The sequence below is a fragment of the Dendrobates tinctorius genome, unplaced genomic scaffold, assembly GCF_039654945.1.
Source record: "Dendrobates tinctorius isolate UK_male_01 unplaced genomic scaffold, ASM3965494v1 ptg000596c, whole genome shotgun sequence".
NCBI classification, from domain to species: Eukaryota; Metazoa; Chordata; class Amphibia; order Anura; family Dendrobatidae; genus Dendrobates; species Dendrobates tinctorius.
The window spans coordinates 77,067-103,075 of NW_027362252.1; the positions used below are offsets into that span (position 1 = coordinate 77,067).

General features: G+C 46.8%; 1 protein-coding gene across 1 annotated transcript in view; it reads right to left on the reverse strand.

Annotated features, from left to right (window-relative positions):
• LOC141078785 (trimeric intracellular cation channel type A) overlaps positions 1-26,009 on the reverse strand; it is a 123,555-nt gene that overhangs the window by 36,143 nt on the left and 61,403 nt on the right. The window contains exons 2-3 of the mRNA XM_073565223.1: positions 14,086-14,242; positions 4,482-4,666 (exon numbers count right to left, since the gene is read on the reverse strand). Of these exons, the coding sequence (XP_073421324.1) occupies positions 4,482-4,666; positions 14,086-14,242 (342 nt within the window). The remainder of the gene's footprint in view (positions 1-4,481; positions 4,667-14,085; positions 14,243-26,009) is intronic.

Genomic DNA, 26,009 nt, shown 5'->3' on the forward strand with positions numbered 1-26,009 from the left:
CATTATGTCCCTTTTGAAGGGGGATCCCCAATCCTGGGCCTTCTCCCTGCCGGACGATTCACCATCTTTAGAGTCCGTGGACGAGTTTTTTGCGGCTTTGGCGCTTGTGTATGGGGATCCTGATGGCGTCTCTCTGGCGGAATCCCGACTCCGTAGGTGTAAACAGGGAGCCCGGGTTGCTGAGGAGTACTGCTCTGAGTTTAGGAGATGGGCCACTAACACTCATTGGAATGACCCTGCACTTAGGAGTCAATTTGTGCAGGGTCTGTCTCCAAAGTTGCAGGACACTCTGGTGCAGTACGCCGCCCCCAGGTCGCTGGAGGCCGCCATGTCCCTCGCCATCCGGGTGGATAGACGCCTTAGGGAAAGACATATACAAAATGTGCCCCCTGTAGTCCCCTCCGGGGGGGAGGACCCCCCGGTACGGTTGGTGGAACCCAGGCAGCCCGGGGTTGTTGGTACAAATAGGGGGTTGCCTGGGGTTCGCCGTGGTGGGGGGGTATGCTTTTCCTGTGGGAAGCCGGGCCATTTCATGGGAGCCTGCCCAGGGCGTGCCAAGTCTCCGGACGAACCTATGCAAGTAGGAGGTGTTGGGTTGTGTTCAGGCCTGCCTACGGTTCAGGGAGTGGGGTTGGCATGTTTTTCCTGTGGGCAGATTGGTCATTTCCTTAAGGCGTGCCCATTACGTGCCAAAATATCTGTGTCATCTCGGAAGCCGCAGACCCCTGGTCGTTTGGAGGAAGACAACCAGGGAATGTACATTTCCTCCATTTTGCCCTCCCAAGGTATTATGTCAGCGGAAGTGTTGGCTGGCGGGGTACCGGAGGTAGTACCGGTGCTTGTGGACAGCGGAGCAGGAGTCAGTCTGGTGGATGCTCGTTTTGTCCAGACTCATGGCCTGAAGTGTAGGACGCTGGCCCAACCTATAAGCGTCCAGGCCATTAACTCTGTTCCACTGAGCCAGGGGAGCCTTACCCAAGTCGTAGAAAACATCCATCTGCGTATAGGACGTCATGAGGAGTCCTTGTCATGCTACGTCTTGGAGGGAATGCCAGCACCTATCGTTTTAGGCTTCCCTTGGCTAAAAAAACACAACCCGGGGATAGATTGGCGAGCAAGGGAAGTAATTAGCTGGGGGCAGTCGTGTGAGGGCTGCTGCCTTGGGACTACTGTCTCTGCCGTCTCTCTTCAGGGGACCCCTTCCTCTCCTGTGAGAGCAGCGATTGTGCGGCGGGAGAGTAGGGGCAAGTTTCAGCCCTCGCCGCTACCAAACCCTGTGAGAGGCAGACCTCGTGGTGGAAAGGGTTGGAGGGTGGTGTACCCTATGGTGTAGTGCGGGGGTGTGAGTGTGGTGACACAGGGGGACGCCTCTGTTATCAGGTCCAGAATTAGTTCACCTATTTTATGACAAACGAATGTGTGCAATAAACGTTGTGTGTGAACGAGCGTGTATGTGTGCCACCAAAAAACATCTTGTGGAAGTGTGTTGTGGAGCCTGATCAGCTCATAACAAACAAACATACACATACATAAACTCGTTCCCCAGGTCGGCGCTGTGGAGATGAGTGGTGCCTCCAAAATGAACTTTATTGCCAATACCAGCGGTGCGTTTGTCATAAACCTGAAGTGTCAGGTAGTGGTGGAGTGAACTCAGGGTCTGGGCGTCCCCGCTGTAGGTGTTTCCCTAATGAGGGTTGGTCTTGAGGGTCCAGAGGCCCCTCATTAAGGAGGGGGTACTGTCATGATCCAGTGTTGGATCTGGCGGTATTAAAATCACTGGGTGAACTTTTTTTACTTTGGAAAGTTCCAAGGTGTCTTGACTGTCCCCGGTGGTGGTTTTGATATTGCACTTTAGGTTTTTGTGCACTTAATCGTGTATCTGGTGTGACACCCTATAAAGGTGTGCAAGGGGGGTGCAATCACTGTTGGTGATAGTTGTTCATTTGCAACCAACCTTGGTGGTGGAAGGAGCTGGAGAGATTGCTCAGCTCAGTCTGAGTCCTGGTGTGGAAGGAGTCACAGAAGGGAGTTCTTTGCAGCGCTGACTGAACTTGGTGGCAGCTATTCAGGAGGAAGGCTGCAGTCGGTTGCTGGACTCTGTGCTGGAGCATTTGCACAGAGAGAGCTAAGTTTTCTATTTCCCCTGTTTGTGACTTTCCTTATGTGTGATCTAGTGCAGTGGTGGGATTAGTTTCCGCACCGGCCAATGCCCTAGCGAGGGACTAGGTTCAGGGCGAGTCAGGGCATAAGGTTCGCGTGCGGCGACAGGTGAGGAGCCTGTATAGGGAACGTAAGGAGTGTAGGGACGCTGCCTCAGGGGAGCTCAGGAGGTCTCCACGTCTCTATTTCCTATTACAGGGCCCACCACTGTAATTGTTCCTGTGTTTCCCCTTATTATTTAAATTCGCCAGCTGGAGGCGGGGTATCCAGTTTTACGTGTACTTTTTAAATTCGCCAGCTGGAGGCAGTGTGTCCGGCTGCACGTCCCGGTATTATTTAAATTCGCCCCGCTGGAGGCGCTGTATCCAGGGTCACGTGTGTCATAAATTCGCCCTGCTGGAGGCGCTGTGTCCAGTCACACATTGACCATTACACTATGCTTCTCTTAATACATCCAAGAACTGTGTTTGCCGATTTTGCTGCTGCATCACACTGCTGACTCATGTGCAGTCTGTGATCTATTAATTTACCCAAGTCTTTTTCACACGTGCTGTTGTTAGTTCTCACTTAGACTTCTCACACTGCTATCCACAATGTCTAATCTAAAACTGGAGATATCAGTGGGACTGAGGTAAGAAGAGGCTGCTCACACTCCTGTCCACCATGTGTTTTTGAGCTTATACTAGAGATACCAGAAGTGCTGAGGTAAGAAGAGGCTGCTCACACTGCTGCACACCCTGTATTTTTGAGCATATACTGGAGGTGCTGAGGTAAAAAGAGGCCACTCAGTGCTGTCCACCATGTCTTTGTGATCTAATACTATAGATACCAGGAGTGGTGAGGTAATAAAAGGTTGCTCATACTGATATCCATCCTGTTTTTCTTATCTAGTACTGGAGATGCCAGGGCTGCTGAAGTAAAAAGAAGATAATCACATAGCTATCCACCCTGAGTTGCTGATCTAATACTGGAGATACCAGGAGTGCTAAGGAAAAAAAGGCTGCTCACACTGCTTTCCCCAATGTCTTTCTGATCATATATTGGAAATAGCTGGGGTGCTGAGATAAGAAGGTCTTTCCCACACTGCTGTCCAACCTGTTTCTTATCTAATACTGGCTATACCCTGCCTTGTTCTCTCAAGGTCACAGCAGCTAAGCTTCTGTCCTATTAGCATTCTAGGAAAAGTTTCTGTCAGTGTAAAAAAGCAGCGGCCACTTTAATTTTAAATTGATAATCACCCTAGCCAAAACAATTGGGATTTGCTTATTAAAAGTATTTAGGAATGTATTTATAATTACATTTCTTTTAGATATTTGTATTTTTAGAATTCCAGAGATCTCCCTTTAGGTCCTGATCAGAGGTTCATCAGAAAAAAAGAAATAGGAAGTGTCACTTACTAGTGGAAAGGCAAACTGATTTTAGTTTTTTAAAAGGGATTATCCGGGATTTGAGTTTTTTTGACTATGGTGCTAAGAATTTACTTGCTTGTTCTGCCCTGGAACAATGTGTTTCCGCTCATGTGGCGATTTCACGGCTTCATTTGATTTCACATCAACAGTACAGTACCGGTCTGCTCTGTTGATGGGGCATCACTATCAATATCATGCTTGCTGTCAAGCCCCATGGTATCAGCAGTGAGGCCCCTTCGACAGAGTACTACAGAAGAGAAGAAGCTGCGCTGTCGACATGACATCACTGAAAGCAAGATCAGTACCTGACCGCTCTAAGCTGGATCATATCATCGCAGGACAGAACAGTCAGCCATTTAGCAGCTATCTGCTGGTAAGTTCTTTTCCCCAAAGTCCAGGATAAATAATTTGCAGACACAAGTTAAAGAATACTTTACCTGCACCTACAGTTAGTATCCTTGATGCATTAGGAGGTCTCTCAAGAATGGAAACCATTTTTTCTAAGACTCTTTGGTGGTAATATAATTGGCAATATCTGCCCTGTTCTGCCAGATTTTTGCCAAGTAGAGTAGAGTAAGCTGATAAGATGCTGTACCCAACTTTTCATTATTTTTACCATTAATGTTAATGAAAACATGGATCAAATAAAAAGCATCAAAGAGACCTTTCCAAAATATTATCAGTGCAAGTCCAAGGTGTGACACTCTGCCCTAACAGTTTCATTCATGAGGAGATGTAGCGTTCTCTGTAGGGCCCTTTTTTTATAACTTATTACTATAGGTCCGGAAACCCCCAGTAACGCATTTTCAAAATGTTCTCACATACCTTTATAACATCTAAGAAAGTAGATATATATGTAAAAATTGTTATGACTCTAGCCCTGATTATCCTTTTTAACACTTGAATGCTTACCTTTTACCCATCCAATAAGTACCATGACAACCCAGCCATGGTGGTAGTGGTGATGGGCATGGTGAATTCCAATGGCAATTTTGCGTACACGGACTACTTCTTTCATACCAACAAAGACAAGTTTCACTGGTAAAAAGCTGACACACTTGTAGAAGAGATTCAGGGGGCAGAAAAACATGAGGTACCTGTAAAAATTAGAAAATCTGTCATTTTATAACTGTAGACATCAATATTAAGAGCTCTTCAATTATAACAACAGAGAAGCATTTAAAGGGGTTCTCCACCAATGGTATTTCTTGCTTCACTCTCTTTAGTGAATAAACTTGAGTTTCTACTGATACTCTCTACACTGTGTGACAAAGTCACTGGTAAAGTACTGAAGGGGAGATATGTGTCACTACTCTTAATGGCATTAGTGATGTGAAATCCAGAGTATTTTCTTCCAGCACATTAAGTGTTTTGAAGATTTAGCTAAGTTGCATAAATGGGCTAGCTTTTATGTGGACACACATAGAGTGGGTGGGAGGATGTCCACCTTGTCTCCACCTGCAGAGCAGTCACCGCCGTGTGCTGACAGGAACTGTGTAATGTCACAGTCACGTGTTCAGTCAAACGGGGGAGTCACATGGTCTGGGGCTTAAATAGCTGGGCTCCAGAGGCAGTCTTTGCTCAGCAAGACTGGAGAGACGATTCTCCAATGGCTTTGTGTCCTGAGGAGGAAAGACTGAACTTATGTTGCTCCAGAGCAGGATGTTACCCGCAAACGTATGGACTCTGTTACAGCATTTTGTTTTCTTTGTTGTTTTCCTGTTTTTGCCTGAAGGGCTTTGCTTTCTTTCCCCTTCTTGTTGATTTATGCTGCTATATAATAAACCAACTGAAGACTTAAAGAGACAGTGTTCCTGCTTTCTACCTCCATGTACTGCCAAGTAAATTGAACAACCACAAATGGCATTGAAGTACCTTCAAAAGGGATCAAAGAGCCACTTCCACAACACTGCTTCATTATCTATACGGGGACAGACTCACTTCTATGTTTACGCTATTTTTGCCTTTGTGACATGGCAGGGTTTTTTTTTGTTTCTTCTTCTTTTTTTTTCATTCCTGTCTTCAGAGAGTCATAAAGAGGTTGTTCAAAAACAAAAGTGAATTTCATATGAAATTTATAACTATTTAATTCAATAACTTTTATGGAAGGAGTTCTAAGTTCTTATACAAAATTATGGAAAAGGTAGGAAATGCAGTAAAATAATAAATGTGTTATTTACCTGTCTGTTTGTTTATTGAAAAACCAGGCTTTATGGAAAAACCAATATTTATGTAGATATTTTACAGCATTTCCACCTTTGACCCTAATTTGTCAAAGAATAGACAACCTCTTTGAAGGTTTATTCCATCCATTAATGTTATCACCTATCCAGATTGTGAGCACCTGACTCCAGGGATCTGCACCAATCTCAAGAGCTCTGAGATGTCCAGTTAAAATGGCATGGAGCCTGATCATGTCCCATTCTCTATCAGACTGTGGGGAATAGCTCAGAGCTGTGCTTGGCTATCTTTTGCAGTCCCACTGAGAATGGGCATTTCACAGCCATGTTCTCAGTATTTGTGAGGTTCCCAGGGATCTGACCACTACCAACTCCTTTCTTAGGAAAATGGCAAACAATGCAATTTTCAGAAAGTTTTCAGAATTTGTTTTTTTGGGTGATATAAATAAAAAGCTATATTTGTTCTGCAGATAAAGAAATGAGTGTATCGCTCATCGTACTATTAAATGAATGACCTCTGTTTTATTTTGTCACATGTCACTCAAAGAAAAGCATCAAATAGAAAAAGGTAAGGATGGCACAAAATCTTCAAGCTTTATTACAGTAAGTATGAATTACATAAAAAACAAAGACTAAGGCTATGTGCACACGTTGCGGATTCTGCTGCGTTTCCGCAGCGGTTTTGGCCCTGCAGAAACGCAGCAGTTCCGCAGACCAAGTACAGTACAATGAAACCCTATGGGTTTTCAAAAACGCTGTGCTCACGGTGCGTTTTTTTCCGCACGGTTTTGCTGCGGTTTACAAACCGCAGCATGTCAATTTTTTGGGCGGTTTCTGCAGCGGTTTCACACCTTTAACATAGCAGAGGTGTGAAACCGCAGGGCAAAACCGCAGACCAAACCGCAGGACACTTTACCTGCGGTTTTACCTGCGGTTCCGCGCGGAAAAACCCGCAGGTGATTCTGCACCATGTGCACATAGCCTAAAAGCATAGTCACTCTGACACGTTTCTGGAGCACAATGCACCCTTCGTCACAGAGTAATGCCAGAAGGGTGTGGACACAAATATATAAAAACACACCATTGCCAGAACAGGCACAACTACCTAATCATGCAAATAAAAATACTTATATATATATATATATATATATATTCAAAATTACAAAAAAAATAATGAATACAGAAGAATGGAAAATGTAGAAACATTTGAAGCCATCAATAAATAAACATTGTGTCCTTCCTATTGTTCCAACCATTCTTAGTATCCAATTTAATGATTCAGATGATTTATTAGTTGGTTTTACCTGTTCTGGCAATGGTGTGCTTTTATATATTTGTGTCCATGTCCTTCTGGCATTACTCTATGACTAAGGGTACACTGTGTGCCAGAAACGTGTCACAGTGCTCATGCATTCACCAGTCTTTGTTTTTTATGTAATGGATACTTAATAAAGCTTGAAGATTTTATTCAAGAATGCATGTGCCATTCTTATCTTTTTCTATTTGATATTTTTGTTCAGGATCTCAGTAAAACAACTATGAAACCAATTTTATATGAATTATCTATAATTGACTATTTTTAGAAAAATAAAAATTGTTTACATAAACTAGCTTTTTTATCACCATACTCTGACAACCATAAGTTTTTAAATTCTTTAAACAAAGCGATTTGATTGCTTGTTTTGTTGTAGGACGAACTGTCATTTTTATTAGTACTATTTTGTAAAACGTAATCATATGTTGATTACTTTTTATTTAGCTTCTTGCAAGGCAGGATGAACAAAAACAGCAATTCCAGATGATGCCGAAACCCATCAGCACCACAAGTACATTTTCCAAGAGGGTTGTGGGGTCAATAGGGTGACAGAGGGAGAACCAACCCTCTGTTAACCACCTAAATGCTGCAGTCACTATTGATATACAGCTGTCCATGGCACAGAATGAGCTCTGGCGCCCATGCCACACTGTAATAGTATGGCAGGAGGATAAGGCTATATTCACACACAATAGAGTTGGTTTGCTGAAATTCCTGGGATTTGCGGAAATCAATATGGTTGTTGCAAAAATAGTCCTATTGAGGTGAATGGAACGTATTTGTAGTTGCAAAAATGTCTGCAACAAATAGGCATGTTTGAATATACCCTAATTGGTCTATTAATTGGTCTATTAATTAATGAACCCATAAGTTTAGAATCACAAATTCTGAGTAAGGGCTCATACTCACTTGCGAGAGACTCGCACGATTCTCGTGCGTGTCTCTCGCATGAAAACCTGGCACTGCCGCCGGCACTGTAGAAATATATGTAGCCGCACGCTCCGGTGCGAGTGCCGGCGGCAGTGCCAGATTTTCATGCGAGAGACTCGCACGAGAATCATGCGAGTCTCTCGCAAGTAAGTATGAGCCCTAAGGCCGGGGGTTACATGAGTGTAGATTCTCTCGTGCAAGGGAATCGGATCAATTATATAAAACATCAGATAGCAATCGTCCGACGTGTATGTGTAGGGGAAGTGGACCGACCTATGGACTTGTCTGCAGCAGGAGGGTTACTGTACAATGTGCTGGACATGGACTGCTGTATATATAGGTGGGGGACAGCTGGAGATTGTGAGGGATGGTGGAGTACTGGGTCTGGCCACTATGGGGAGACCAACGACAGCAGAAACAGAAGAAGGTGTAGTACTGCAGTTTGGCCACAAGATAGGAGCAGGGAGCAGTGAGGACAGGGCTTAACAGCAGCTTAAGGCTACGAAACCGCAAAGTCATGGGGGGCAGATTTACAGGAGCTCTAGAGGGGGTATTCCCAGGGAGGGGAATAAATAGTTGCAGAGAGTTCCAGAACAGTCAGTCCAGGGAGAGGAGCTTAGAGGAAGAAGAGGCGGAGGGAGGAGTTGGACAGAGGATAAGCTCCAGCAGGGACTGAGGAGGAAGACAGTCAGGGGGTGGCCCTGACAGGAGGAAGACAGTCAGGGGGTGGCCCTGACAGGAGGAGCCGCAGAACAGAGACAGCCTGGGGTACCACAAATGGATGGACTCAGACAAGTGAAACACTGTGGTGGTAGGCTTAGGGCAGCCACAGTGAAAGAGCCTCAAGGGACGTCAAACAGGAAAAGGAAGAAAGTGAAAGGTACCCGGGCCTGTGTGCGGAGTTTGTCATGCAGCTGCTGTGTGGTGCTGCAGTCGTCAAAGGTACGGCCAATAAAGAGAACCTGTTGGACGCACATCAGTCTCTGTCTCAGTCTGTTTGCGGCGGAAAGAGGACCACCCCCCAGTCGGCTCACCTACCTACATATGCTCATACAGACGACCGTATAACTCAGACGAGTGCTATCCATGGTTTAATGCATAGCACTCATCTGTTAGCATGGGTAGTCTGGAGAAGGAACCTCCGGGAGTGGACCCTCTGGACCGTGGCATCGATGGACCCCAGGCGAGCTGCCAGATGGAACCAACCCCTATACAGGGACCGTTAGGTGCAGGCCCAGGGTTTCGAGTACCACGGTAGTCGGTACCGAGAGGGGCGGCTCAGGATGGACCGGAGTAAGACTGAGACTGGAGTAAAGAATAACAGAACAAGACTGGAACCAGGAGGCTGGAATGAAGAGAGACAGAAGACTGGAACGAGTAGGAATGACAGGAGTAGGAACACTGGAGACTGGACTGGAGTAGGACAGCAAGGACTCTGAAGGCAGGACTGGAGTAGGACAGCAGGAACACTGGAAGATGGACTGGAGCAGGACAGCAGGAGCACTGGAGGCAGGACTGGAGTAGGACGACAGGAACACTGGAGACAGGACTGGAGTAGGACCGCAGGAACACTGGAGACAGGACTGGAGTAGGACGGCAGGAACACTGGAGACAGGACTGGAGTAGGATGGCAGGAACACTGGAGGCAGGACTGGAGCAGGACAGCAGGAACACTGGAGGCTGGACTGCGGACGAGAACAAGGAACACAGGTAGCAGAACTGAGAGGCTGCTGTGGGGAGCAGCCGAGAACGGAACTGCAGGAGCAGAGAGCACACGATGAAGCAAGGCCAGAGTGCTAGGAAACACAACGATCAGGTGCCTCCCTCAGGGGGAAGCGGCCTGATATGGCCCCATCTGGTCAGCCATTGGTCCAAAGGTGCTTCCGGGTCAGGGCACAGCCGGATCATAAGAAGCAGGAAGGAGGCGCGGCCGCGGCCTATGGCGCATGCGCATAGCATGCAGGGAAGGCATCGGTCGTGGGCCCGTCTCAGGTGACCGCCGCGGCCGTAGGATGGAGAGAGGCTGCGGTGTGAGAGCGGAGGCCGACTGCGGCATGGGAGCAGAGGTTGGGTGAGTATGGCGGAGCGGTGTAACATCATCCCAATGTTATTCTATGGAGCTGTGCAAATGTCCTATTTTTTTCTGGGAGCAAGTGGTCCGAAGAAAAACAAGCAAAGCATGTGCGGTTTGCCTCTGAGAATCAGATGTCACCCACCCATGTGACTCTATGGGTCAGTGGAAAAAAATCTATCTTGGATTGCAAACGAGTGCGGCGTGATAGAGAAGGTAGAGTAACTTTTTTTTTCTCTCCGTCTCTGACAGAATTGGATCACATTCTAATGAAACTCTGATCAAACTCTGATCACAGACTGATTTTCTTGGATGTGGAGAAAATGGTCGTTTTCACCTGCCCTAACAGAGAACATCAGAATAAAAACACTAGAATAGAGGGAGGTTGCATGTAAAAAGGTTTGGTGATCACACCATCAAGTGTGCATTGTAGAGATAATGCAGTGTCTCCCTCATGCAGTGCTGTATAGAAGCTGCATATAAGAGAGTCAGTGAGAGTGTACAGTAACAGTTCAGGAGGAAATCCAGGAGAAACTGCAAAGGATGAGAGAACCAGGCTGCAATTGCTGCTGAAGACCGGGTCCAGAACTGTTGGGGCCGAACCTCCTGTTGCAGGGGGGAAGAAAATTGAGGAGGGTGGAGACCCACAACCTGCAGAGAGGGGGTGTGGTGAGTCAGGGGAGTATAAGTAGGATTGTGCTGGAAAAGAGAGGGCTTCCCGCTGAGTGAGAGAGGACCTGCACTGCACCATGAGCAGAAATAGTCCGCGTGGCAGTGATTAGGGTTGGGTGCAGTGAGGACCCAGGGAGCGTGCAGGTCAGAGCACGCCGAGCGGGAGTGTGTGGGGAAAGACTCCTGGCTGCAGAGCACAGATCCAGGATGGGCACAGTAAAGACTCACAAGTACCAGCAGGCGTGCAGGGAGATGCGCATCGGGCAGAGCGTTGCAGTGCAGCTATCAAGGTACCAGCGGGTGTGCTGAGAGTCGGGCACCAAGTGAAGCATTGCAGTGCGGGCATCCAGGTATTGGCGGGTGCACAGGAAAGCACATACAGAGTAGAGATTTGTGTAGAGCTTCACTCTTCGGCTCTGCAGTTCAAAGGACTAGGGGCTCAGCGGGCAAAACCAGTGACCGCCCGCTGCCACCAGAAGCGGCCCAGTGTATTGGGTGGGGAAGCCTGAAGACACAGCACCGCCCTCATCCCATTACCTATCGGACTGCAAGCATGTAAAGGACAGCGGAGTCACCATAAGTTGAACATGATAAAAAAATTGTTCAGTGAAAATAACCCTTACACTGTTAATGTTGTTTAACCCCTTGTTGGCTCCCTGCGAGAAGAACCCCTTTTTGTGTAAACCATACCCTTGTTAACCCTTGTTCTGCACCTTTGTGTTTCTGCATCCTTTTACCTGCTTTACACATGGTCTGTCGGCTAGTCTTCTTGTTAGGGTCGGCGGAACGCACCAGATATAAATAATAGAAGGTGAGCTCGCCGCCCGGGGTCCACCGTGCGGTAGATGGTAAGACCGCTGCTGGACAATGGCAGATGCACCAGAAGGTGAAGTACTGCGCTCGGGTTAACGTCACCCGAACGCTAAGAGCGGCTCTGTTCAGACACAGAGTCGCGTGGCAGTAATAAATATAAAGATGCTGGCCCTGTTAGCTTCACAGGAAGCTCAGCGGGTGGCGTTGCAGCCGCAACCGCCAAGGGACACTGCTACCGCAGCGCGGCAATAACTAAAGCCACTGAACAACGGCGCCGGAAGACCGAGCACCGTCGGACGCTAGTGGGCAGTGCAGGAGGCTCAGTGGCGTGTAGCTTGCCACAATCTGGAGCTGACTAACCAACACTCTGTCACCATTCATATTACCAGAGGGAAGGGGTTTCATAATAAGTCAGTCACCAGTCCATGCATCCATCACCATACACACACAGCATAATATGCTACACTAGCGCATGGCCGAGCCGCCATGCGGGCTTTTTATAGCCATGCGCTTCCGGGACCTTCCAGGACCCTGGAAATGACCAATCAGATCCGATGCAGGACCTGAGCATGTGACCCCTGCTCTCCAGTGAGAGGTCACTTTGCGGCCATGCCCAGTAGCACAGCATGAGGACTTAGCCTCTGGAGCGGTTCCCTGCAGAACAGGTTGTGCTACCATTGCTGCACCAGAGGTGGCAGCAACATCCAGGCTGTCAGAGCAAGTCTGAGCAGCACGCCTGGCTTGCCGTGATTGCTGAGTAGCACCCAGAGCGGTCGGAGGAGAATGGGAGACCGCTGGATGTCTGGCTCTGGATTCCCGCTGTGCAGTGTCAGGAATCCGATGCCTAACACTTCTGACCTGAACTCGAAAGCCTAATGTATGTCTATGACTCGAGGCTGTCAAGTTTCGGTCAGGATCCGTGGCCTGTTCGTGGATAACATTCCATGTTCGGACCATGACACACGGATGCATAAATATGGCATGATGTTTATGTAAGGAGGTTGATGAGATTGCGGATACCTGCGTTCCGGGTCCAGAGCTAAAAGGGCAGCATCCTCTGTTCCTGGGGGGAAGCCTGAGTGAGCCGGACCAACCTCTGAACCCAGGAGGGTGGGGAGAACCTGAAAAAGGTGCTCAGTGTCGGAAAAATATGAGCATAAAGCAGGGGAGTCTGGCATCAGCGGAGTGCAGTGCAGAGCGGTGAGTGGTGCGCCCTGCTTCCCCCACCAGAGGGTACCAGTGTGGTGACGGGCCATATAAAAGGAGCCCTGGTTGCCTGCAGAGAGAGCCATGCCAGCAGAACAGAGCCGTGCCAGCAGAGCAAAGCCGAGCCGGGTGTTGTAGCAACCAAAGAGAGGAGTGCTTTGTCCTGGGAGTACCAGCGGCACGCAGACCAACGTCTGCCAATGTACGCCGTCAAGAGGGGGGACCAGGGAAAGCAGGACGTGCAGTGTGTGTCCAGAGAACCAGGTGCCGTACACTATGTGACTGTGAGTACTGCACATGCGCTGCCCAAGAAGGACCGCATATGAGACTGACACTTGCACCCTGACATTGCCAGCTGTTAGTTGCCTTGACCCTTGTGACCTAACTTCACCAGATAAGATAGTAAAGGAGTCATGTTGGGCTCGTACAGGACTGTGGCCCGTGCCTTTGTTAGCCACATCAGTATATGGACTAGGGGCAGTGGAAGGTACCAGAGACCGACTACTGCCGCCGGAAGACGGACCAACAATTACAGTACCATCCTGGAGAAAACGCTGCACCCGCCATTGCCGGCTCTATTGATTTCGCAGCAGGAGCTGCAGTGTTAGGACTTCCTGATATGCTTGCTACTGAACTGTCGTTATTTGAACCGTTGTACTTCATTTTGCCATTTATACTGTTTGACCCTTTACCTCCCTGTGTGGAGTATTCCCCTGTAAATAAACCTGTTAGGCTGGTTTCACACTTGCGTTTTTTTGCGCTGCGTTTTTGCGCTAACATGCACATGCATTTTTTTCCTATATTTAACATGGGTGCACATTGTCATGCGTTTGTATGCCCAAGCGTTTTTTGTAGTGTGCGCCCAGGCGCACAAAATGCAACCTGTTGCATTTTTTTGTGCATCCGACCTGTCTCAAAAAATGCATGCGCACACAATGCGCACGGAATTCACCCAAAAACACATTAAAGTCTATGGAAGCGCTGACATGCGCATGTTCATGCGCACGACAGCGTTTAAAAACACATGCATTTTTAGGCAAAAACCATGCACAAAAAAACAAGAAAACGCATTAAAAATGCATGATGCGTTTTTTATGTGCATTTGCACTGCGCACACAGCGCAAAAAACGCAAGTGTGAAAGTAGCCTAAATCCTTGCTCTGCCTCCTGTCCGTCACTGCATCCCACGTTCCTGTGATTTCTACATTTACCTGACACTTTACTTAAGAAGTCATACTCATGTACAGTATATTCATTGAATTTGTTTTCTTTTTCTATCATTGATATTACTCAGATACAGAAGCATATTCTGTAGCACAGAAATACTTACCAGACAGCAGAAGCTAAAAGTATATTGGCATTGTTACTGAAGTAATCTATAGGAGAATCTCCAAGCAAAACATCTGCAAGAATGTAGCTGCCAAAGCAGTAGAGCATGGCACACAACCAGGAGGCTACAGGACTACGTCTAGAAAGGGCCACAGCACCTGTGTGTGAGGAAGAGGACTGTTATTAATATATAAATGATACTGAAGCATGACACATTTATTTCAAGTCCATGACACACTTAGCTGATTATTTACAGTAAGTACAAATGCCACTTATTATCATGCCTTTCTTAGAACAAAAAACAGTGAAGAATTGGTCATTAAATCAGCTTTACAGTCAGATTATTTTGTGCATATTGATTATTATTATTTATTTATATAGCACCATTGATTCCATGGTGCTGTACATTAGAAAGGGTTACATGCAAATTACAGATATCACTTACAGTTGTGGCCAAAAGTATTGACACCCCTGCAATTCTGTCAGATAATACTCAGTTTCTTCCGGAAAATGATTGCAAACACAAATTCTTTGGTATTATTATCTTCATTTAATTTGTCTTAAATGAAAAAACACAAAAAGAATTGTCCTAAAGCCAAATTGGATATAATTCCACACCAAACATAAAAAAGAGGGTGGACAAAAGTATTGGCACTGTTCGAAAAATCATGTGATGCTTCTCTAATTTGTGTAATTAACAGCACCTGTAACACCTAACATGTGTTGGCAATAACTAAATCACACTTGCAGCCAGTTGACATGGATTAAAGTTGACTCAACCTCTGTCCTGTGTCCTTGTGTGTACCACATTGAGCATAGAGAAAAGAAAGAAGACCAAAGAACTGTCTGAGGACTTGAGAAACCAAATTGTGAGGAAGCATGAGCAATCTCAAGACTACAAGTCCATCTCCAAAGACCTGAATGTTCCTGTGTCTACCGTACGCAGTGTCATCAAGAAGTTTAAAGCCCATGGCACTGTGGCTAACCTCCCTAGATTTGGACGGAAAAGAAAAATTGACAAGAGATTTCAACGCAAGATTGTGCGGATGTTGGATAAAGTACCTCGACTAACATCCAAACAAGTTCAAGCTGCCCTGCAGTCTGAGGGTAAAACAGTGTCAACCCGTACTATCCTTCGGCGTCTGAATGAAAAGGGACTGTATGGTAGGAGACCCAGGAAGACCCCACTTTTTACCCCGAGACATAAAAAAGCCAGGCTGGAGTTTGCCAAAACTTACCTGAAAAAGCCTAAAACGTTTTGGAAGAATGTTCTCTGGTCAGATGAGACAAAAGTAGAGCTTTTTGGGCAAAGGCATCAACATAGAGTTTACAGGAGAAAAAAAGAGGCATTCAAAGAAAAGAACACCTTCCCTACAGTCAAACATGGCGGAGGTTCCCTGATGTTTTGCGGTTGCTTTGCTGCCTCTGGCACTGGACTGCTTGACCGTGTGCATGGCATTATGATGTCTGAAGACTACCAACAAATTTTGCAGCATAATGTAGTGTGAGAAAGCTGGGTCTCCCTCTTAGGTCATGGGTCTTCCAGCAGGACAATGACCCAAAACACACTTCAAAAAGTACTAGAAAATGGTTTGAGAGAAAACACTGGAGACTTCTAAGGTGGCCAGCAATGAGTCCAGACCTGAATCCCATAGAACACCTGTGGAGAGATCTAAAGATGGCAGTTTGGAGAAGGCACCCTTCAAATATCAGGGACCTGGAGCAGTGTGCCAAAGAAGAATGGTCTAAAATTCCAGCAGAGCATTGTAAGAAACTCATTGATGGTTACCGGAAGCGGTTGGTCGCAGTTATTTTGGCTAAAGGTTGTGCAACCAAGTATTAGACTGAGGGTGCCAATACTTTTGTCTGGCCCATTTTTGGAGTTTTGTGTGAAATGATCAATGTTTTGCTTTTTGCTTCATTCTCTTTTGTGTTTTTTCATTTAAGACAGACAAATTAAATGAAGATAATAATACCAAAGAATTTGTGTTTGCAATCATTTTCAGGAAGAAACTGAGTATTATCTGACAGAATTGCAGAGGTGTCAATACCTTTGGCTACAACTGTACAGGAAACAAACTAACAATGACAGACTGATACAGAGGGAAGAGGACCCTGCCCTTTCGGGTTTACATGCTACAGGATGGTGGGGAAGGAGACAGTAGGTTGGTGGGTTTCAGTAGTTCCGGTGTTGGTTGAGGTGATATCTCCGGTAGTGGTGAGAGAGAAGGAGGTAGCGGGGTCATTGCAGACTGTAGGCTTTCTTGAAGAGTTGAGTTTTCAGGTTCCGTCTGAAGGATCCAAATGTGGTTGATAGTCGGACTTGTTGGGGAAAAGAATTCCAGAGGATACGGGCAATTCGGGAGAAGTCTTGGAGGTGGTTGGGTGAGGAGCGAATAAGTGTGGAGGAGAGAAGGAGGTCTTGGGAGGACCGGAGATTACGTGAGGGAAGGTATCAGGAGATTAGTTCAGAGACATATGGGGGAGACAGGTCATAGATGGCCTTGTAGGTCAGTATTAGTAATTTGAACTGGATACGCTAAATGGGAGCCAGTGAAGAGATTTGCAGAGGGGAGAAGCGGAGGAGTAGCGAGGAGAAAGATGAATTAGTCAGGCAGCAGAGTTAAGGATGAACTGGAGAGGTGCGAGGGTGTGAGCAGGGAGACCGCAGAAAAGGATGTTGCAGTAGTCGAGGCGGGAGATGATGAGGGCATGCACAAGCATTATAGTAGATTGAGGGTTGAGGAATGGATGGATTCTGGAAATATTTTTGAGCTGGAGGCGACAGGAGGTAGAAAGAGCTTGGATGTGCAGTTTGAAGGACAGGGCAGAGTCAAAGGAAACTCCGATGAGGCGGGCTTCCGGTACTGTAGAAAGCAAAATGTCATTAATTATTATAGCTAGGTCGGGTAAGGAAAATCTGTGAGATGGAGGACAGAGTATGAGTTCAGATTTGTCCACATTGAGCTTGAGAAAGCGAGAGTAGAAGAAGGAGGATGTGGCTGATAGACGTTCTGGGATTCTGGACAGCAGATAGGTGATGTCTGGGCCAGAGAGGTAGATCTGAGTGTCATCAGCATAAAGGTGGTACTGGAATCCGTGGGACTTTATGAGTTGCCCCAGACCAAGTGTATAGATTGAGAAGAGTAGGGGTCCTAAAACAGAGCCTTGGGGGACTCCAACAGAGAGAGGGTGGGATAAGGAGGTGGTGTGGGAGTGGGAGATGCTGAATGTGCGGTTGGAAAGGTATGAGGATATCTAGGATAGGGCAAGGTCTTTGATGCCAAAGGAGGAGAGGATCTGTAGTAGGAGGCAGTGGTCAACTGTGTCAAATGCAGAGGACAGGTCTAGAAGCAGGAGTATAGAGTATTGTCCATTTGATTTGGCTGTAAGTAGGTCGTTAGTAATTTTGGTCAGGGCTGTCTCAGTGGAGTGATGGGGGCAGAAATCAGATTGTAGATTGTCAAAGAGCAAGTTAGATGATAGGTCGGAGGAAAGTTCAGCGTGGACGTGCTGCTCCAGAAGTTTGCAAACGAATGGGAGCAACGATATTGGGCGGTAGCTGGACTTAGCGGTTGGGTCGAGGGTTGGCGTTTTAAGGATAGGCGTGATTGTGGCATGTTTGAAAGCAGAAGGGAAGGTACCGAACGTTAGTGATAAGTTAAAGAGGTGGGTTAGGGATGGGATAAGTGTGGTGGTGAGGTTGGGGAGGAGATGGGATGGGATGGGGTCGAGTGCACTGGTTGTGAGGTGCGATTTGGAGAAGAGACAATTAAGCTCCCCTTCAGTGATGTTGGAGAGTGCGGTTATGGGGTTTGGGCATTGGTCTGGTATACAAAGGGGTTGTGGTGGTTTAATGATGAAGACTTGCCTTGTTTGGTCGATCTTATTTTTGAAGTGTGTGGCAAAGTCCTCAGCAAAGATGAGGGAGGTTGGAGGGGGCAGTGGTGGTGGGGGGGAGGGAGTTAAAAGTTTTGAATAACTGTTTGGGGTTGTAAGATAGGGAAGATACGAGGGTTGTGAAGTAGGCTTGTTTAGCAGAGGTGAGCGCAGATTTGATAGCGAGTGTTGACTGTTTGAATGCGGTGAAGTCGTCTTGCGAATTTGTTTTCTTCCAGCGCCGCTCTGCAATCCTGGACACTTGCTGGAGCTTTTTAGTGGTGTTCTTGTGCCAGAGTTGTCTGTTGATACTTCGCGTTCTGCCATAAACGAGAGGGGCGACCGTGTCAAGAGCTGATGCGAAAGTGGCACTGTATGTGTCTTGGAGTGAGGATATGGATGCCAGTGGTAGAATAGAGTCAGAGAGCGTGTCGGTGTCTAGGTGTGCGAGGTTTCTGCGGGGGTACACATGTTGCTGAACATGGGTGCCAGGAGAGGAGGACAGGGATGAGAAAGTGAGTAGATGGTGGTTGGTTGGATAGAGGGAGAGGGGAGGTGGTGAAGTTAGAAAAAGAGCAGAGGCGGGTGAAGACCAGGTCTAATGTGTGTCCGTCTGTGTGGGTGGCTGAGGAGGACCACTGGGTAAGTCCAAAGGATGAAGTAAGGGACAGGAGTTTGGAGTCTGCTGACTGAAGGGTATCAGTGGGGATGTTGAAGTCACCCATGATGATAGTGGGGATGTCAGTTGAAAGAAAATGAAGAAGCCAGGTAGAGAATTGGTCAATGAAGGCAGTGGTCGGGCCTGGAGGTCGGTATATGATGGCCACTTGGAGGTTGGAGGGAGAGTAGATGCGGACAGAGTGGACTTCAAAAGAGGGGAGGATTAGGGAGGGAAGAGGTGGGATTGGGTTAAAGGTGCAGTTGGAAGAAAGGAGAAGACGCACTCCTCTACCATGTCTATTGCCAGGGCGAGGAGTGTGGGTGAAGTGGAGGCCGCCTATTGTGAATTCTCTCTCTGGCTTCCCTCTGGTGATTACTGAAGGTAGTGGAGCTGGTCAGATTGACAGAGGGGTTGCGAGTTCTCTTTCTGGACTCCCTCGGGTGGTTACTTGAGGTAGTGGAGCTGATCTGATTGACAGAGGCTTGCCACCTGATAATGAGGAAGACGATTGGAGATCTGGGGTTTCTGATTGGGATTTAAGACAGCTTACTCCCTCTATCCCTGCTGGTGATTTTCTTCCTGTGCCTTCTGAGGTCTGATATCTCCTGCTCTTTCCCTGCATGGTTCAGCTAAGTGGTTCATTTGCTATTCTGTTTGCATTTGATCTGGTTTTGTCTATCTCTGCTTTGTGCGGGTCAGCCAGCTCCGGCTGGGGCTGTGCTGAATCACCGCTCATATGCTACTGCATATGCCAGTTTGTTTTGCCCCCTGTTATATTGGTCTCTTTTTGCTTTGCTTTCAGAATATACTAGAGTGCTGATATAGTGGGGGAAAAGTCGTGCGACTTCAGTGTTTTTGTGCATCAGACGTGTTGGACTTTTTGCAGGGTTTTTTGCATGATTGCAGACAGTGTCTTTCCTTTCCTGTCCTGTCTAGTCAGTGTGGGCCCCATCATTTGTTCAGTCTATTTTTCTGCCTGCGTTTGTGTTTTCATCTTGTTTCACCAACAATATATGTTTGGGGCTCTCTATTCCTTTGGGGTCTGCTCCGGGGCAGTTAGATTTCCCCTTTCTTGCTTTAGGCTTAGTGAGCTCTCCAGCTGTGCCGAGGTATCTAGGATCATCGTAGGTACACTCCACGGCTACTGCTAGTTGTGTGGACAGGATCAGGGGTCTGCATCCGCATAGTTACCAACCTCTCTGGTTTTCTGTGGCTTAGGCTGGCCTGCTATCCTCCTCGGTGACCCATTCATAGCACACCGCCATGGTTGGGAGTGAAGCGGCGGTGGCTGCGGGCAGTAGCGAGGAGGCCATAGCCGCGAGCTGGAGTGAGGCGACGTCGGCCACGGATGGCTGCAAGTAGGCTGCAGCCGAGAGCTGGAGTGAGGCAGCAGTCTTCTTTTGTCGGTAAGCATGTGCCAGTTTGTTTTGTCCCCTGTTATATTGGTCTCTTTTTGCTTTGCTTTCAGAATATACTAGAGTGCTGATATAGTGGGGACAAAGTCGTGTGACTTCAGTGTTTTTTGTGCATCAGACGTGTTGGACTTTTTGCAGGGTCTTTTGCGTGATTGCAGACAGTGCCTTTCCTTTCCTGTCCTGTCTAGTCAGTGTGGGCCCCATCATTTGCTCAGTCTATTTTTCTGCCTGTGTTTGTGTTTTCATCTTGTCTCACTGACAATATATGTTTGGGGGCTATCTATTCCTTTGGGGTCTGCTCCGGGCAGTTTAGATTCCCCCTTTCTTGCTTTAGGCTTAGTTAGCTCTCCTGCTGTGCCAAGGCGTCTAGGATCATTGTAGGTATGCTCCACTGCCACTGCTAGTTGTGTGGACAGGGTCAGGGGTCTGCAATCTGCTTAGTTACCAACTTCTCTGGTTTCTGTGGCTTAGCCTGGGCCTGCTATCCTCCTAGGTGACCCATTCATAACAGCCGCCGTAACACAGCGCAGCAGCGGAGGCAGTGTCAGAGGGTGTCAGCCATGTTTCTGTGAGGCCGAGGAAGGCAAGATTGCGAGAGAGAAAGAAGTCATGAATCACATGGAGCTAATTGCAGATGTATCGGGCATTCCAAAGTGCTCCCGAGAGAGGGAGCGGGGGTAGGGTGTCAATGGCACAGGTTTTAAGTTGGAAAGATTGCGGTAGTTTTTATTAGCTAGGGAGCAGTAGGAAGGGGTAGTAATGGGTTGGGTATGAGCTGTGGGGGTCCAGGATTGGGAGATATGTCGCCAGCAGTGAGGAGAAGCAGAGAAAGGGAGAGCAGGTGAGCGAAGGAGAGTGGACAGCTTGTTTTATGTTTCATTAGGACAGATTTGAGGTTGACGAACAGGTCAGCATAGGAGGTCAGGTGGGGAGGCAAGAGGGAAGGCGAGATGAATATTTGGTTAGAAGGTGCTGGGGTTTGGGGATAGCGAAGGAGAGTGAGGATTAATGGAGCAAACACTGTGAGGGCATATGTAAACATGGTGAAGGAGTAAGATGGGTTCATGGAAAAGCTAGATTCAACTAATAAGAAGTGCTTACTCAGCAGACATACCCAAAAGAGACAAGTTTGATACAAGTTGATACAGTTTCATGTGCAGTATCCTTTTAAGCCAAAACTCTGGGATGGGTCATTATGATCTGTTGCAAATTTTCATTGCAGTAGTGTACAGATTGAGAGCATGCTACAGATGATACATTTTTGGATGCAAGAAATAAAAAAAATGGCTGTCGCAATATAATTGATGGTTTCCAAAATTATGGACATCCAGTCAGCACGATTTTGTAATATAAAGTAAAGATATGGCAGTAATGGCGCTGTAATACTGAGTGATTACATTGATACCTTTGGTGAATAAATCCACTTTGTTGTTCTTCTTTAGTCATTATTTGAAGTTTTCTGCTAATTAGATTTCGGTGCACAGAGGCCGGACAATGCACTGGGCCTTCTCCTCCCTGTCTGTGATTTCCCAGCCCCTCCGCATGCCTCTGGTCTGCGAATGATAGGTCACTGCTGAGATTTCACAAACAGGGCGGAGAAGACCCCCAGTGTACAGTCCGGTCCCTGTGCACTGAAATTAAAGTCAACCAAGTGTCAGATTATGTCCAAAGTTTCCATCATTCATTGTGGCTGTGGATCCTAAGTAGGCAACTCCCTGTTATAGTTAATAGCAAACCCAGTTGCATATTAATGCCAGGGAAGAGAAGACCCAGTGATGAATCTCCCTACAAACAAACCACACCAACTCCAAAAAACATAGGAAAACCAGAGAAAAAAGGAGTACTAGGTGATATTAATTTTAAAATAGTATATCAATTTTATTCAGTAGAAAAACACATATGTAAAAAATCAAACAGTAACATGGTAACTATAGTGCACCAAGACAATACAGGCAGGAAAGGGAAAAACACCCCTAAATGCATGCCACCATTAAATATAAGGAGCCAAGGCCAAGTGACCAATGGGTATAAATAATACCGCTAGCGACATGGTAAAAATTCCACCATGATCGCCGAAAATAAGGCTTACCAGAGTAGTAGGGGCATTAGGGAGGTGATCCCAGGGCCAGATGTCCACACCGACGCACGTTTCGCTGGTACAATGCCACTTTCTCAAGGGGATGGTGTTTTATGAGAATAGGACCTTAAAATAGCCCATGTGATGTGTCACATGGGATGGGATGACCAGTAGGAAAAGGTAAAATGGCGCATGCGCAGTGCGTGAACCAGGTCCTCAGAGCTGCACAGGCGTCATGTCTCAAGGCGCACGCGCGGGATGAGAGGCAGCCCGGCGCACGTCAGGGACATAGAGATGCCCAGCAGCAAGGGGAAACGGGAGCACAGCACCGCGGATGCGCACAAACACAGCGGCCATCCCGGGCAAACAAGTGGCACCAGAGTGATATGTGATAGTACATATAATAAATAATTGATACAATAAATCATACCGTGCAATACATCACAATGGTATAAACCATACAAAAAAAACCAAGGCTGTAGGCTGGCACATTATATATTGAACAAGTTATAAAACATTAACCCATCAATAACCCATTATCATATACAATTTGACAGGTAAGTAAAACCACAACGATCATCAAGTACAAAGATGGGAATTTTTCCGTGACAAGTAGGCCACTTGGGATGTAGAAGACCGGTCTCACATACAAAGAAAGGCCCTAGAATCACTGAAAAACAATTGTGAGACAAAAATGATAAAAATTTATTTAAAAAATGTGCTCTAATAAATCTTTTGATGGAGAATCATTTAAACCTTCTCAAAATGAAGGCTTATTGACTAATGACTCCACGAATCAATGCATTACGACACGACAATCAGCAAAGAACAAGGTGTCTGGTGGGAGGTCTGCCCAGACTGGATCCCAGGGTGGATTACAGGTACTGAACCTCTCCCAACATGTGCTCACTGACGCACAGGCTGAGGTTCTGAGCAGAGGTCTTTCTTTTTCTCCCATTTATCAATATAATTTCTTTACAGCTTTAAAGGATTTACAGCTTTTTTCATGAAAGCTTCTGCTCAGAAAACTTCACAATCGTGGTCAAGCGTTTGTGCTCATGAGTGAAATCGAGATGGAAGCCTTGCACAACCTTGAAGACCTGTTTGATGAACAAACAACACCTCAGGCAAGTAGGTTTCCATCTTCACTTTTGCCCAGATTGACTAGGTTCCCTTCCTTAACTCTTATTCCAGCGATAGAGATTTTCACCAAACTAGTCGAGGATTTTAAGAAATTGTCAACTAAAAGGAGATACGACAATCTAACTTCTAGACAGCGTCAGGCGATTTTGCAGTTACAGGCACTCCCTGACGTTGTCTTTAAATCTGCAGACAAGGGAGGGAACATCGTCATCTGGCCAAGTGATATGTATGAATGGGAGGCCTTTCGGCAGCTCAGGGATTCAAACACCTATATGAAGTTATTGTTTAATCCTGTGACGTGGTATGTAAGTTCATTGACTTTTATTTAAAACCAATTGTGGAAGCTTTACCTTCTTTTGTCCTTGACACGATGGATGTCCTGGCACGGGTTGATGACATCCTTGTGGATAACAATGTCCTTTTGGTTACTGCGGACATGGAGTCTCTCTATACTTGCATCGATCATACCCATGGTTTGGATGCAGTGTGCCTCTTCCTGGGGTTCTCCGACCAGGACGGCCCTTTGTGTTGAGCTAATCCTTGAGCTGCTTGCACTATGTTCTGTCCCACAACGTTTTTGTCTTTAAAGACATTTTTTACTTACAGAAGCGTGGCACAGCCATGGGTACGGCCTGTGCTCTCGCGTACGCCAATCTCTACCTGAGCACCTGGGAGAGATCCCTCTTTGGCATCGGGGGCTTGCCGGCTGCTTCCCATGTGCTGTGCTGGCTTCATTATATTGATGACATCTTGTTGTTGTGGGATGGGACGGTGCACCAGCTCGAGGATTTTATGAAACAACTGAATCATAATTCTCTAAATATCCGCCTTACCTATAACTATAGTGATACTAGGGTAGATTTCCTGGTCATCTCTCTGGAGGTCGACCCTTCACGTCAGATCCGGACAGATGTCTTCAGGAAACCTACGGCAGTAAATTCTTTGATTCATGTGGAATCAGCACTCCATCCTGCCACCATTAGGGCTGTCCCGGTCGGACAGTTCCTCAGGATGAGGTCGATCTGCTCCTCTGATATTCAATTTGAGGCCCAGGCTTCAGATTTGAAACAACGTTTTAGGGCCCGGGGCTACAGCGGCAGGAGCATCAAACATTGATATGATCAAGCAAGGAGAACTCCCCGCAATACCCTTTTACATACCAAAAAGGGCAATCGGAACGCTGGGGCTGATGGACCAGTTTGCTTTATTGCCACGTACAATCATAAATGGTCCAAAATGCGTCAGATTTTAATCAAACTTTGGGATATTCTCAAAACTGAGCCATCCCTGGGAGTCACTCTGGGTGATCTCCCCTCCATGAATTACAGACGTTCTAAGAATTTGAGTGACTTACTAGTCAAGAGTCATTATGTCCCTACCAAAAGAAGACCTTTTGGTTCTCATGGCCCCACCCCAGACATTGTACCATGTGGACATTGCCTCGCATGCGCCAATGTCCAGCGAAGCACCAATTTTATGTCTTCTGATGGTTTACGTACCTTTGAGATTCGCCACCGTATATCTTGTGGCAGTACCAATGTCACTTACTATGCCACTTGTGGCTGCCCCAGGATATACGTTGGCCTGACCAACAGGGAGCTTTGCATGCGTGTACGTGAAAACGTACCGGACATTGGTGCGGCTAGGACCACCTCAGATCCCTCGGATCTGAAAACAATCCCTCGTCATTTCAAAGCCCACCATAATTGTGAGGATGCGTCACTTAAGATCCGTGGTATTGATATTCTCCATCTGGGCATTAGAGGGAGTAATAACAAGAAGATTCTTGCTCAGATGGAAGCAAGGTGGATAGTGATGCTTGACTCTATGTCCCCCAAAGGCCTAAATGAACATCTGAGCTTTACCTCCTTTTTATGATGTATTTTTCTGGTCTATATGTTGGGCTTCCATCGCTACTTGATGTCCTTGCATTTGAATTTTTTTTATTATTTTTTATCATTTTTATCTCACACTTGTTTTTCAGTGATTCTAAGACCATTCTTTATATGAGGGACCAGACTTCTACATCCCAATTGGCCTTCTACTTGTTATGGAAAAATTCCCATCATTGTACTTGATGATCTTTGTGGTTTTACTTACCCGTCAAATTGTATATGATAATGGGTTTGTGGCGCCCCTGAGGCTCAGTCGCCACAGAGGTACTGCACCTTCTCCTAAGGTGTAGTGCCCCACCATCCAGGTAAGGTGGGAACTCCTTTCCACACTCCAACACTCGCACCCCACACAACAGAGTAGTTCTGCACAACCACATTGCGGCTCAGTGCTTAGAGAGTAGCAGAGCACCTCTGGTGGTTCCCTGCATGGAACACTGGATGTGCTGGGAGGTGGGTGGAGTTTAGATATATAAAAGAGAGGGAAAGTGTAGGATTAGGGGTTCAGTCTGCCAGAAGGTCGGTGAGGAAGGAAGCCACTCAGGAGGAGTGGGGATCCCTGGAAGAAGGGATGGAGGAAGGAGTGCTGCAGCTGCCTCAGTGATCTTAGCCAGCTGGCATGGGAAAGGAACAGAAGGAGAAAGACGTAGAACTGCAACCTAAGCTTCCATAAGAGAGAGAAGGATCAGTACGGAACGAAGTAGTAGGAGAACAGAGAGGAGATGTGGGTTGGAAGAGGAACCCTGCCTATAGGTTCTCAGTGCAAGGCCGGGGCCCGGTCCCGAGGTTGTATGGATCTTCACACCTTAAGGCGCAATAGAGGAGTCGTTCAGGAAAGGTACATGTTGGCGGAGTGTT